At 39.9% G+C, this 12376-nt stretch overlaps 1 protein-coding gene across 2 annotated transcripts; it reads left to right on the top strand.

The window, feature by feature from the left end:
• Positions 1–57: 57 nt before the first annotated feature.
• Positions 58–12102, top strand: mcm7 (minichromosome maintenance complex component 7). Of its 2 annotated transcripts, none has more exons than XM_028008223.1 (15): positions 58–88; positions 3341–3420; positions 4477–4641; positions 4746–4870; positions 4945–5125; positions 5216–5353; positions 6079–6228; positions 6310–6424; positions 6496–6627; positions 6754–6837; positions 7621–7832; positions 7908–8173; positions 8255–8423; positions 10083–10192; positions 11559–12102. In XM_028008223.1, exons 1-15 carry the CDS (start codon positions 58–60, stop codon positions 11773–11775), a joined length of 2175 nt encoding a protein of 724 aa, XP_027864024.1. In that variant the 3' UTR covers positions 11776–12102. The 2 variants fall into 2 exon arrangements, with proteins under 2 accessions (XP_027864024.1, XP_027864025.1); XM_028008224.1 differs by lacking the exon at positions 58–88 and adding an exon at positions 2646–2793 and having other exon boundaries at positions 11559–11775.
• The last annotated feature ends 274 nt before the right edge of the window (positions 12103–12376 follow it).

Here is a 12376-nt window from a genome sequence, read left to right as displayed (position 1 = left end):
CTTTACAACTGAAGGGTATTGGAGTCTCATTTCACTTGACGCTCAACGCTACAAGACATGGCTCGTAAGGATTATGAGGCAGAGAAAGGTAAATATGTGCAGGTCTTACAGCAACAAGTTGGCCCATGAGGACTAACTCCTTATAAGATGTTTAAAAATGTAAAATAAATGTATGACTGCGCGACATGGAAAGATATTGTTTAAGTTAGTTCGAGGTGTAAACGTTATAATTTTGAAATAACGTTTACAGCAGGGTTCTTATCAAATACTGTTGGTTTGTATAAATGTGTATGAATCTGGTTTTATAACAGGCGCAGTAAGAGAATGGTGTTTTTTAAGTTTTTCCATAAACTTTTCGGAGCTTTTTTTCCCCCAGCGCTATTGTAAGTAAGCAGTAAGCATTGTCTGTAAGCTTGTGACTGCTCGGTGACCCGGATGGATCCTTAAACAAAGGAGCAGGCGCCACTGAGCAGCACATGTCCGACCCATGCTTTCAACGGAGTTTAGTCCGACGACAGTCGGTGTTCGTGGACAGCTTGCCATCTTATTTGGGGAATTCTTCCATGGTTTCGTCTGAAAACACAAATTATGTGCAAGGGCACGTGAATAAAAGTGCTGCAACGTTTGTGAATCAAACACACGCGTTGACTTTACAAATAGGAAGGATTTAAATCTGCGAGTCAACAGGCCTGTGGTTTATAAGCGACACTAAACAGGATTTTCGGGGATTTTTAGGAGCCCACAGTACGTTTCCCTGAACAAACATTGATAACTGGATGTTTTCCCTGCTTGGCTAACCATTGAGCTAGCTCTTGTTCTGATGGTCAATGAGCCATTTTGTATTTAGCGCTGCGTTCGCTGACGGCCTGGTTTGAATCAGCTGCTGAGTTTTACGCTGACTTATAAGGTCGATTCATGGTTGTGTTTAGCTTCGGAAATATTGTGGGGGGTTTTTGTTCTTTTTTCTTTGCTCTTTATTTGTGTGTGTGTGTGAAACAAAACGCACAACCTTTTTTTGCTAAACCTCAAAAAAACGACAACGACTCTAAAGTTGGCGTCTGATTCGATTCTTCCGGTTTTGCAGAACTTTAAAGGGCTATTTCACAGTTTTCACGCAAGTGTCACATCTCAAAAGCTAATAATGATCAATCCTGGACTGAATCTTTCTATACAACCTGCACTTTCTTCATAGATTATGAAAACGATGACCCTTAAATGTTATCAGCATCACATTGGTCAGCTTACTAGTTATGTGTGAGGAAATGTGATTCAGATATCCGTTTACTTAACAATTGCACTGGTTTATTTCTCTTAGAAGTTGAGCATTTAAAACGTTCCAGTCTCCAAATGTAGTTGAAGGAAATGGTTTTATTATGGTGGTGGTGTCTGTTTTGCCAGCTGACCCTTATGAAATATAAGATTGTCTGATCAAATCAAAAATCACTGGGATGTTGGATAATGGTTTATTTGAGTCACATAACATTTCCTTTACATTGGATCATGAGAGGATTATAAAAAGGTACTTGAACTCGCCAGCTACCAAGTGAACTACAAAACCTCCCCAAATGAACTGATATCCCATGGAAGTCTCCTTCTTTTCATAGCCAAAATTGTAAAAGTACAGAATTGTGAAATGACCAGCACAAAGTGAGTCACCTGAAATGGCTTTCTGAATACACAAAAGGACAAAAGATCCTGCTAACTTAAGTTTTGCTAATAATAATTGGCCTGGAAGGCGATCTCTTGTCCACCTTGGTTTATTTATGACTTTGGCAATAGAAAGTGTTTTTTTTGGTCCACCTTTATTCCAAGCTACTTACTGATTCCTTAAAGATGCATTTTTGCATGTGAAACCGTGAATGTATGTGACAAAAATCAAGAAACTAATTTTGAACTTAATTATTTATATTCTTTTCACTTTACATTTAAGTTACCTTATTAAACTGGACTCTTATTGAATATTGCACATCTGAGGCAAACCCAACATAGACCAAATAATGCAATACAAATTTTAAATCAGTTGCTTTGTGAAATAAAACTTTTTTTTAAAATGCCAATTTTATTTTTAAATTGACTCGCTTTGTTAAATAGGGTCCAGCTTCAAAATTACAACTCTTAGGTGATTCATAAATGGAGGAATTGTTCTAAAAATATTCTATATTATAAATATATTTATATTCATAAATATATTTTATTTATATTATTTATCTATATTATAAATTATATTATAACATTCTAAAAATATAAAAATATTTTAGTTTAGGTTTTGGACTACAACTGATCACTCAACCCAAAAATAGTGGAATAGCCCTTTTATTACTGACTTCAGCGACGTAAACTACCTTGTTAGTAATTCAAATTAAGCTTCGACTTAAATTAATAGCCTAGAGAGACTCCCCTTGGTGCCTAAACCGAAGAGTACAGGAGTCGTCAAGTGTCTGAATTAAGCAGCAACATCTAACTGCAGTAACGCAGGTTAAACTTTAAGCCAACGGTCAGAAAGCTCCGGCGTTAAATATTAAATCGGCGCCTCCTCGCTGTTTGGTGCGGTGCTTTGTAACAGCAGCGCGGCTCTGCTTCTGGGTCCAACCCGCAGCTAACCTCGGCTAACATTAGAAGATGGCTGGCCGAGGTCTGAAAACAACAAGCGGGACTGTTTTCATGTGCGGAGGAATCGCGGAGGGATACCCCAGTGACGGGGCACAAAAAGCCATGTGCTGCTTTGTTTACAATAACATCCTCGAACATGGAAATTAACCAGCAGCGTTGCGAATTTTCTCCCGCGGCGTCAAAGTAAGTGGAGTATATTTAAGTGCTATTCTAATAGGAGTTTGGTTCCTCCTGACGCGGAAATGAATATTGTTTTTAGTTGTGGCTCTTTTGAGAAGTGAGGGGATATTTCCTAAGAGAAAGGGACACCGAACTGAGCGCGCTTGTTGTTGTTGTATTTACCTACTGGCCCTGGAGCGATTTGCTGCGCAGCGCCAGTTTATTTCACTCTGAAACTGTGATAGGAGATCCATCCAGGTGAATTATGCTTCACACTGAGCCCCAGCAGCAGTTTATGCTGTACTGTAGCAGTAGTGACTCATCGAGATTACAGGATGCCATGTTACTCAACAAAAGGGGGGGGGTCGGCGCAGGACAACAAATTAGCTCCCAGCATGTAGGCCCTCTGCTGTTGTTGGGAATCAAGTATTTCTCCTGTTTTCAACTCAAAACATCTGATTTTTTTTTTTCTGTGTCTTTAAATAAAGCTCAGTTGAAAAGATCTTTCTTTGCAGGATGTGGTGGATTTTTTTGTAAGTAAATTAAAGCTTGTGTGTGATCTGTTTTGCAGAGAAGTGCAAAAGGTTCCTGCAGGAGTTTTACACAGAGGATGACAATGGGAAGAAGGTGTTTAAATATGGAGTACAGCTGGTGAGTATAGTGTTGTATACAGAATGTAGACCTAATTTTTGTCCATTTCTCACAATAAATGGTATTATACTTTGTTCCAAGACTTTGTTTTTTGTCCTAAGAGATTTTAATTTTCCATTATATTTCTTTTTCTTCAGTTCCTAAACCAAAGTCTTCCAATTTTTAGATGAAACAGTGGTCCCATAATTTAAAAAACATATAAAAGGTAAAACATAAACCAAAATATCACCTGAAAAAAATGTATTGTTCTATTGGGGAAATCATGAAATCTTTTAATCACCAGGTCAGACCATGCGGAAAACTGTAAATTGCCTATGATAAAGTCCTTTGGGGGATTTCAGGAAAATAATTTTTGATGAAAAACTTACGCAAGTCTAATAAAACACTTAAAGGAATAACTTCCATTTAATTTTTTTTAGCGGTTAGATATTTTAGTAATGGTTTGCTTCCAACTTGCTGATTTTGAACAATTAAGGTTGTTTTGTTTTATTATTATTATTCTGTATAAATGATCAAATGAGGTTGTAGTTTGGATTCCCAGAGAAAATTAAGAATCCCTTATCTGTTTTATTCTTTTTATTTTTTATTATATATTCAAGATTTTTAAAAAAAGAAATTGCGTCAGTTGTGTTTTATCATCTTTGTTATTCGTCACTTATTGTGAGAAGTTTGTCGACTACGATTTTCCTGGACTATTTCACAGTTTAAAGTCTACTGTGATGTAAATAGTAACTCCTTTTTATGTTTTGTTGACATCACAATCTCGGTGTAGCATGAATGCAGGGGAGGTTGAATGCAGCTCCCTTTAGGTTATAAAGTTGGAATTTTCTTGCAATTGTATGATAATATTGGGTTATTTTTAATTCAACAGTAATTGAATCAATTTTAATAGGAACGATATTTAACAACTTTTTGCAAGACAGAAACGGCATGTTTGAGTAGACAAGCTGCTTAGATGTTGTCTGAGGAAGTCTGGTTCTGTTGGAGGCGGTGATGAGGGTTTAAAAAGTGGGTGTAACTGTGTTTATCGACTCATCTAATTGCTTGTCTGCTCAGGTGGCTTTGGCCCACCGGGAGCAGGTGTCTCTCTCTATTGAGCTGGACGATGTGGCAGAGGAAGACCCTGAGCTGGTGGAGAGCGTCTGCGAGAACGCCAAGCGCTACACGGCTTTGTTTGCTGACGCCGTCCATGAGCTGCTGCCAGAATACAAAGAACGAGAAGTATGCCGTTTTTAAGAAAAACACTTTATAAATAAAAGCTTTGCCTTTCAAATTGACTTTATTAAGTGGGTGATATTAATTTTGTTTTTCCTGCATGTATGTAGGTGGTGGCCAAAGACTCTCTGGATGTGTATATCGAGCACAGGTTGATAATGGAACAAAGAGGTCGGGACCCCGCTGACACCAGAGACTCCCGTAACCAGTACCCACCTGAGCTCATGAGGAGATTGTAAGTAGGACCACATTAGGCTTTATTTTATATTTTGAGCTCTTCCTCATGAGCTCTGATCTTTTTTTCTACAGTGAGCTCTACTTTAAAGCTCCCAGCACGTCTAAGCCCAAGGTGGTGCGTGATATTCGGGCTGACAGCATCGGTCATCTGGTCGCAGTTCGAGGCATCGTGACCCGGGCTACTGAGGTGAAGCCGATGATGGCTGTGGCGACGTACACGTGTGACCAATGTGGTGCTGAAACTTACCAACCGGTAAGGTTTGGTTTATTGCTCTTAACACCAAAATCTAGCAGCGACATTATCACAAAACTGCCACTGTAACGACTTCTTTGTGTTCATCAGATCCAGTCTCCCTCCTTCATGCCCCTCATCATGTGTCCCAGCCAAGAGTGCGTCACCAACAAGTCTGGAGGTCGGCTTTACCTGCAGACCAGAGGCTCCAAATTCATCAAATTCCAGGAACTGCGTATTCAGGAGCATGTAAGGAGTTTCAGAAAGTTGATTTAGAATTGGTTAAAAAAAAATAAAATAAATAAACGGCAGCAGATATCTTAAAACCTGCAAAAAAGGGTCTGAAAGGATACACTAGACTGAGACAAATCATGTTTCATATACAATCATCAAACATAGTTCTATATTTTTAACATCTAAACTTTTCGATAATTTGTCTTAAACATGGTTTTTCAAACCTTTGCAGTTTAATTACCCATTGACCCCTTTATTTATAGGTTGGTACTCCACGTATAATTGCAAGGGAAATTTCAACACTGTAATTTGTGTATAATATCATATATTTATACATTTCTGTAACAAAATGTATTTTGGTCGAGCACTGAGCCTTGTTGTACGCCATGGGCAACCTTCAATAAATCAGGCTGCGTTAAATACTGTTATCTTTTAGTATTTTAACAATTTCACAAGAATGTGATTTTGCTTCATTGTGATAGCAACTTTTTCACCAACAGCATCATCTCAGAGTCAAATGATTCCACAACCAACCCAAATTATTGTTTCAATTACTGCCATTACTCCTGTTATGGTGGAGCTGTTAGAGGAAACTGTATTCTTCCAGAACAGGATTTGGTCTTTAAATAAAACATCTTCAGTAATCTCCTCTTTTGACCTACGAAAGAGGAGATTGGTCCATAATTGGATGTGTCGCAGCGTCACCAAAAAGTGATTTTGTGCTGTCTGATATCCTACAGAGTGACCAGGTTCCTGTTGGCAATATCCCCAGAAGCATGACGGTGTACGCCCGCGGTGAAAACACACGTCTTGCTCAGCCTGGAGACCATGTGGCCATCACAGGGATCTTCCTCCCTCTCCTGCGTACAGGATACAGCCAGGCTGTGCAGGTAAAACCAATGGTAAAATCACTTCAGTTTGTCTTCATGCAGATGCATTTTATTAAATATGTCCCAAAATGGCCGCTGTAGGGACTTCTGTCAGAAACCTACCTTGAGGCTCACAGCATCACGCTCATGAACAAAACGGAAGATGACGAGCTCGGTAACGAAGAGCTGACCGACGAGGAGCTTCGCAACATCACAGGTTGGGATCTGGTCACCTGGTGCAACATTTGTTCCTCTCCCTGTAACTAACGCACCTGCTTTGTGTTTTAGAGGAAGGATTTTATGAAAAGCTCGCTGGCTCGATTGCACCGGAGATCTACGGGCATGAAGATGTGAAGAAGGCTCTGCTCCTCCTGCTAGTTGGAGGAGTGGAACAAGCTCCAAAAGGCATGAAAATCAGAGGTTAGCAGAAATCAGCCCACTCAGAAGGAATGTTGTTTGAATCTAATATAGGTTTGCGCTTCAGTTATCCCCATAAAAAGTCGTAATAATGGCACCGTTGTTGTGTTTGACTCATTTCCCCTGAAGGCTGCATAAATATCTGCCTGATGGGCGATCCAGGAGTCGCCAAGTCCCAGCTGCTGTCCTACATCGACCGATTGGCTCCTAGAAGTAAGTCCCATCTCCTGTTTAATATTTTATCTACTGAGGAATTTTCTCTCTATTAAGGCTTTCATGGTGAAATATTAACTTTCCATGTGGCGTAGAGCCTGTTCCTGCTAATCTTCTACCACTAATGAGCAGCCACAGCCCAAGATTCTCATGGTAAAACCTTGAGTGAATTTATTACAGTATTCACACAAATTTAAAATGGATGTATACCATTAAATTACATTTTATATAATGAAATGACAACGTTATAGTTGCCTGCTATTTTTTCCTTTTTCTTGGTATATATATATTTTTAGCTTGGTTGGATATTTAGAAAGTGTCTCAACCAGGGAGGGGCAGTCTTGATTTACTTTACCAAGCAACTTTCTAGGGCTGAAATGATTAATCATGATGAATCGATTATTGGAATAACGGTCAAACAATTTAGTAATTGATTAATTGTTAACTAGATTATACACTTAAAAGGTCATTTGCTTAATGAAGGATACAGTCAGAGCAGAAATTAAACCAAAAATGTATACATTTTGCATTTAAAAAAAAAACAACTTTGTAAATGTTTATTTTATTATTTAGAAAATAAATTTAATTGTTTGCATTTTTTAATATATTACTAATATTGTATAAAAATAGGTTGAACTAGTTAAATGTAAAATCTGCAAACTGATTATTAAAATGATCTTTAGTTGCAGCTCTATATGGTTTCTAAGTTTTATTTGGTTAATTCAGCCCAGATTTAGTTCCAGTTCTGTCTGTTACTTCATTGCTGCTTCTTCTGGTTTTCAGGTCAGTATACGACGGGTCGGGGGTCATCTGGTGTCGGTTTGACCGCCGCCGTCATGAAGGACCCTCTGACTGGTGAAATGACTCTGGAGGGCGGCGCCTTGGTGCTTGCTGACCTGGGCGTCTGCTGCATTGATGAGTTTGACAAGATGGCCGACGCCGACCGCACGGCCATCCATGAGGTCATGGAACAGCAGACCATCTCCATCGCTAAGGTTCTACTGACGCTAACCAAACTTCAATCTGAAGATGAAACCGGCCTCGTTTCTAACAGCTGCTCTTCTGTCCAGGCCGGCATCATGACCTCCCTGAACGCCCGCTGCTCCATCCTTGCCGCCGCTAACCCCGCCTACGGCCGCTACAACCCACGGAAGAGCATCGAGCAGAACATTCAGCTGCCGGCGGCGCTGCTGTCGCGTTTCGATCTGCTGTGGCTCATCCAGGACAAACCGGACGCCGACGCCGATCTGCGGCTGGCGCAGCATATCACATACGTCCACCAGCACTCCCGCCAGCCGCCGACTCACTTCACCCCCATCGACATGAAACTCATGAGGTGAGCAAAACAAGTATGGATAAGATCCCCATCTGATCCAGGATTTAGTAAAGAGTTAAAAGTGATTATTATTCCTCTCAGGCGCTACATCGCTCTGTGTAAGAAGCGTCAGCCAGTCGTGCCGGAGGTGCTGGCGGATTACATCACCGCCGCTTACGTAGAAATGAGAAAAGAGGCTCGGGTCAGCAAAGATACCACCTTCACCTCGGCCCGTACCCTCCTCTCCATCCTGCGCCTGTCCACTGCGCTGGTGAGGATTACCATCACTCATTAAAAGCCTTCTGCACCGCCCAACACTCGCGTTGCATCAGAAAGTCGGTTCTCACATCTGTTGTTTGTTAAATGTTCAGTCTGGAGGGATTTTGCTCCTCGACAGCCCAGTGTGTGATAAAGTGCTTACAGTGCAGGTAGTGATGATTACCTGGTCTACTGCAGTGTGAGCACTTCTTTCCCACACCGGACCAACTCTTCAGAGGGTTTTAGTCAGACATGACGTCCTTCGAGTTTCTGAGAGCTCCTAAAGTCTCCTTAATAGGATTTGATTATGTCATTTTAAAACATGAGTGGGGTAGGAAAGTCTTTGAGTTTCAACTTTCCCCCCTGTTTTTTTAATAGGGAGAAGATTTTCTCACATTTTTTTTTAAATATGGTTTTTAATTTAAACTTTTATTTTGAAGTTACCTGATTTAAAAACTTTTCTGTTTAACACATTTTAGATTTTCAGTTATGGATGGTTTACCTGAGGGGGGAAAAAAGAGCAAACTAAATATTTAAATGGAGCCAATTCACAGTAAATCTCACCCTCAAGGTACTTGGAAAGAAAAATGAGTGCAAAGTATAGTCGGAATCAATACGTGCTTTAGATTACAATTTTTTACGTTTCTAAATGATATCAAAACATCAGATAAGTTTGGGATATACATTTTAAAGCATTAGTTGGATAATATTGTAATTCCTTTCTTTTGTATTCAAAATCGCCTTCAGTTTCAAACTTGAAGCAACTTTTTCCTTTTTTTTTTTTTTTTTTTTTACAACCTTTAAAAACTTTTATGTCAGACCTCAAAGAACAAAAAAACATTTTAAGTGTCTAAATTCATCTAGGTGCCAAAAATGTTATTTAGAACTACACTATTAACACTCTGCTAAAATAAAAGATAACTTTGTTTATTTTCATAATTTATGGAAGATGGTGACAATAAAACCACACCAGGTTTAATGTTTTGGAATCAAATGTGTAGAATGTTCCTGAACAAATATGGAAATGTTTTAGGAAAGGTAAAGAATCTCAGTTCATTTAACTGTAACGTTTGTACATAAATTTTCACCTGGACTTGCTTCGGTCTGCCTCTGGTTGTCAAAAGTGCTGTTTGTGCAGGTAGTATTCATCCTCCTCCTGCAAAACCAGCACTTCAGGTAAACAGGTGGGCAAAGTACTGCATGCAGATGGCCACTAGGGGGCAAACTGCCGCCACACATCAGCTTGATTTAGTAAGTTTTGGTGACTTGTACTGATATTTTATTCCTTCAGCAGCTTGTTCCCCAGCCTGGTTCTGGTCAGCTTTGCAGGGTGGGCAGTCAGCCTGTGTTCAATCAGAGCAGCTGTGCAAACCCATGCAAAACTGACCATGGCCTGGACAGCCGTCATCACCCTCCGCATGGAGTCTACAGATGTTTATATCGCTTTGTCTGTTTTGGATTTTGTTCCCCACCTTCGGAGAGACTAGCTGGTTTTGAGAGGCGGAGACTTGGGCAATTGCCGGCCTTTCCAGAGGGCATTGCACTTGTCTCGGTCTGACAGTGCCGGCATAGCGCAGCTCACACGGACGTGGACCCACATTAATATTTTGAAAGGGTTTTGTTTATTTATTTATTTATTTTTCTAACTCGCCTGCACTTCCCCGCTTTTCAGGCCCGGCTTCGGATGATGGACGCTGTGGAGAAGGAGGACGTCAACGAGGCGATGAGGCTGATGGAGATGTCAAAGGATTCTCTACAAGCCGACAAGTCCGGCACCACCAGGTTGGTGTTGCGTCACGTCGTCATGTTGGGGGTTACTGAGGTGCAGGTGGCGGGACGTATGCTGACCCAGAATCCTCTTTTATGGGCTGCTTGCGTTTTGATCACAGTAGCTGTTTGTGCTGGCGGAAGCTGTAAAACCTTTCTGGCTTTTTATGGCTCTTCATGGAGAGACGGGCTTTTCAAGCAACGTGTTCACACTTTTTTTTCATGTTTGCATCGCCATCAGGGTTTGAATTCTTTGAAAACAGGAAACTTGACTCTTTTTAGACTCGGGGCAAATTAGGAAACTTTTAGTGAAGTTCTGGTTTAATGTGTAGACCAGAAAAGACAGATTATCCTTTAATTTTTTTTTATAGTTTCTTAAGACTGGATCAAGAAATTGGAACATTTAGTTTGGACAAAAGTTTTTGCTTATTTCACAATGAAGTGCTGGACTAAAATTTGTAGTGCTGCTACTAATATTTTTTAATCTGTCAGATTTTTGATATAATTTAGAAACTTTCATCCAAAAAATAAATTTTATTAGGTTTAACGTTCAAATTTGATTCATGTGGAAATGGACTTTCCATATTTCACCAGTAACATATGCTAAACTTTGATTTAATTTTTCTTTTAGATTTTAACATCTACACACTTAAATGTGATTTTAAGAATTAAATGACATCAAATTGATATGGCCGTCTGCAGACTTGTATGCAGGCAGATTTGTTTTTCAGTTGAATTTTCATCCAAACGTTTCCAGACCAGTTATTCAAGGGGGAAATGTAGTAGTAGTAAAATTCAAATGTCACAATTCATTTGCAGCAGTATTGTTTTTGTTTCTCTTCAGTAACCTCTGGATGTTTTCCATTCTGCTACTCGTGCATATCGCCTGTGATACGGCAATTCGCTTCAAATCCTCAGAGCGTCGAAACTTCCCGTTTACCGTCTCCTGTCTTGAAAGACGCTTTACAGCTACAGAATAAATATATCGCGATGTTCTTTGAAAAACCTTCCTCGATTTGTAAAGCATGTTGTATCATAAGATAGACCTGAATAAGTTGAGATTCTAGAAAAGTCATGAACTGGAAGGTGCATGAATCAGAAGCCAACTTCGTCATTGCGATGTTTTATGAAATGTTTTTGAAAAACCTGGAATAAAACATTACTGCTGTTGCTGGGTTTTTATAGGTAAATGTTTCTACTTGCTGAGGGAATATCTAAAAATTTATTTTGAGGAAAAGAAGAAAAAAAAGACAATTTGAAGTGGAAAAACACTAAAGTTCAGTTTGGAGCTTTTATGGCTTTCAGATTATTTTTCACATTATATCGTGGCTTAAAATGAGTTTTCAACATCTTCTAACATCTGAACCCTCTCCCTCTGTAGGACCCAGCGTCCGGCAGACGTCATCTTCTCGCTGGTGCGTGAGCTCGCCACAGAGGGCGCGGCGGGCCGCGGCGGCGTGATCCGCATGGCCGAAGCGGAGCAGCGCTGCGTCTCTCGCGGCTTCACTCCCGCTCAGTTCCAGGAGGCATTGGAGGAGTACGAAGAGCTGAACGTGTGGCAGATCAACCAGGCCCGCACCAGGATCACCTTCGTCTGAACTGCCGCCTTCCACAGGCTCTGACCCGCTCTCTCTTCCTTCTTCCTGCATTTTGTAACACAAGTCAGGCAGAACGTGGACTTTCGCTTATGCCTGTCTGTTTTGAAAGAATTTGTGCTCTTGAGGTCCCATTGCTAATGTTTCAGAAACCTATGAAACTGCTTGTAAATATGTATGTCAGAACATAGTATCGTGTTGTATCTGCAGTTGACAGAAGCATCTAGTTCACATTGAGAATTTCTGTATATTGTATACATTGTAATGCAAATAAAGTTAATGTTGTGCCCTGTATTTGAGGAGAGTTATAATAAATGCTTCAATATTCTGCCTCGTGTTCACTTTGACTTCTTTATGCACATAGAAAGTAAAATATTAATACCTGGTTCTGTTCAGTTAAAAAAAAGTTGGTTTTTCAAAACCAACTTGAAAAGATGCAACTAGTACTTATTGTCAACCTCATGAAAAATCATTTAAATTTATTTGACTCGGGAAGCTCAATTAGTTGTCACAAAACATTCCTGGTTTCTTCTTGAAGAAATTGTCTTCCAAAAGTATTCATACACTTTGTACATTTTCACATGATGAGCAGAAACTGAGAATT

This window comes from Xiphophorus couchianus, chromosome 23 (assembly GCF_001444195.1).
Source record: "Xiphophorus couchianus chromosome 23, X_couchianus-1.0, whole genome shotgun sequence".
Classification (NCBI taxonomy): domain Eukaryota; kingdom Metazoa; phylum Chordata; class Actinopteri; order Cyprinodontiformes; family Poeciliidae; genus Xiphophorus; species Xiphophorus couchianus.
The sequence above is the reverse complement of the archived record's forward strand: the minus strand, read 5'-3'. Positions and strand labels throughout refer to the sequence as shown.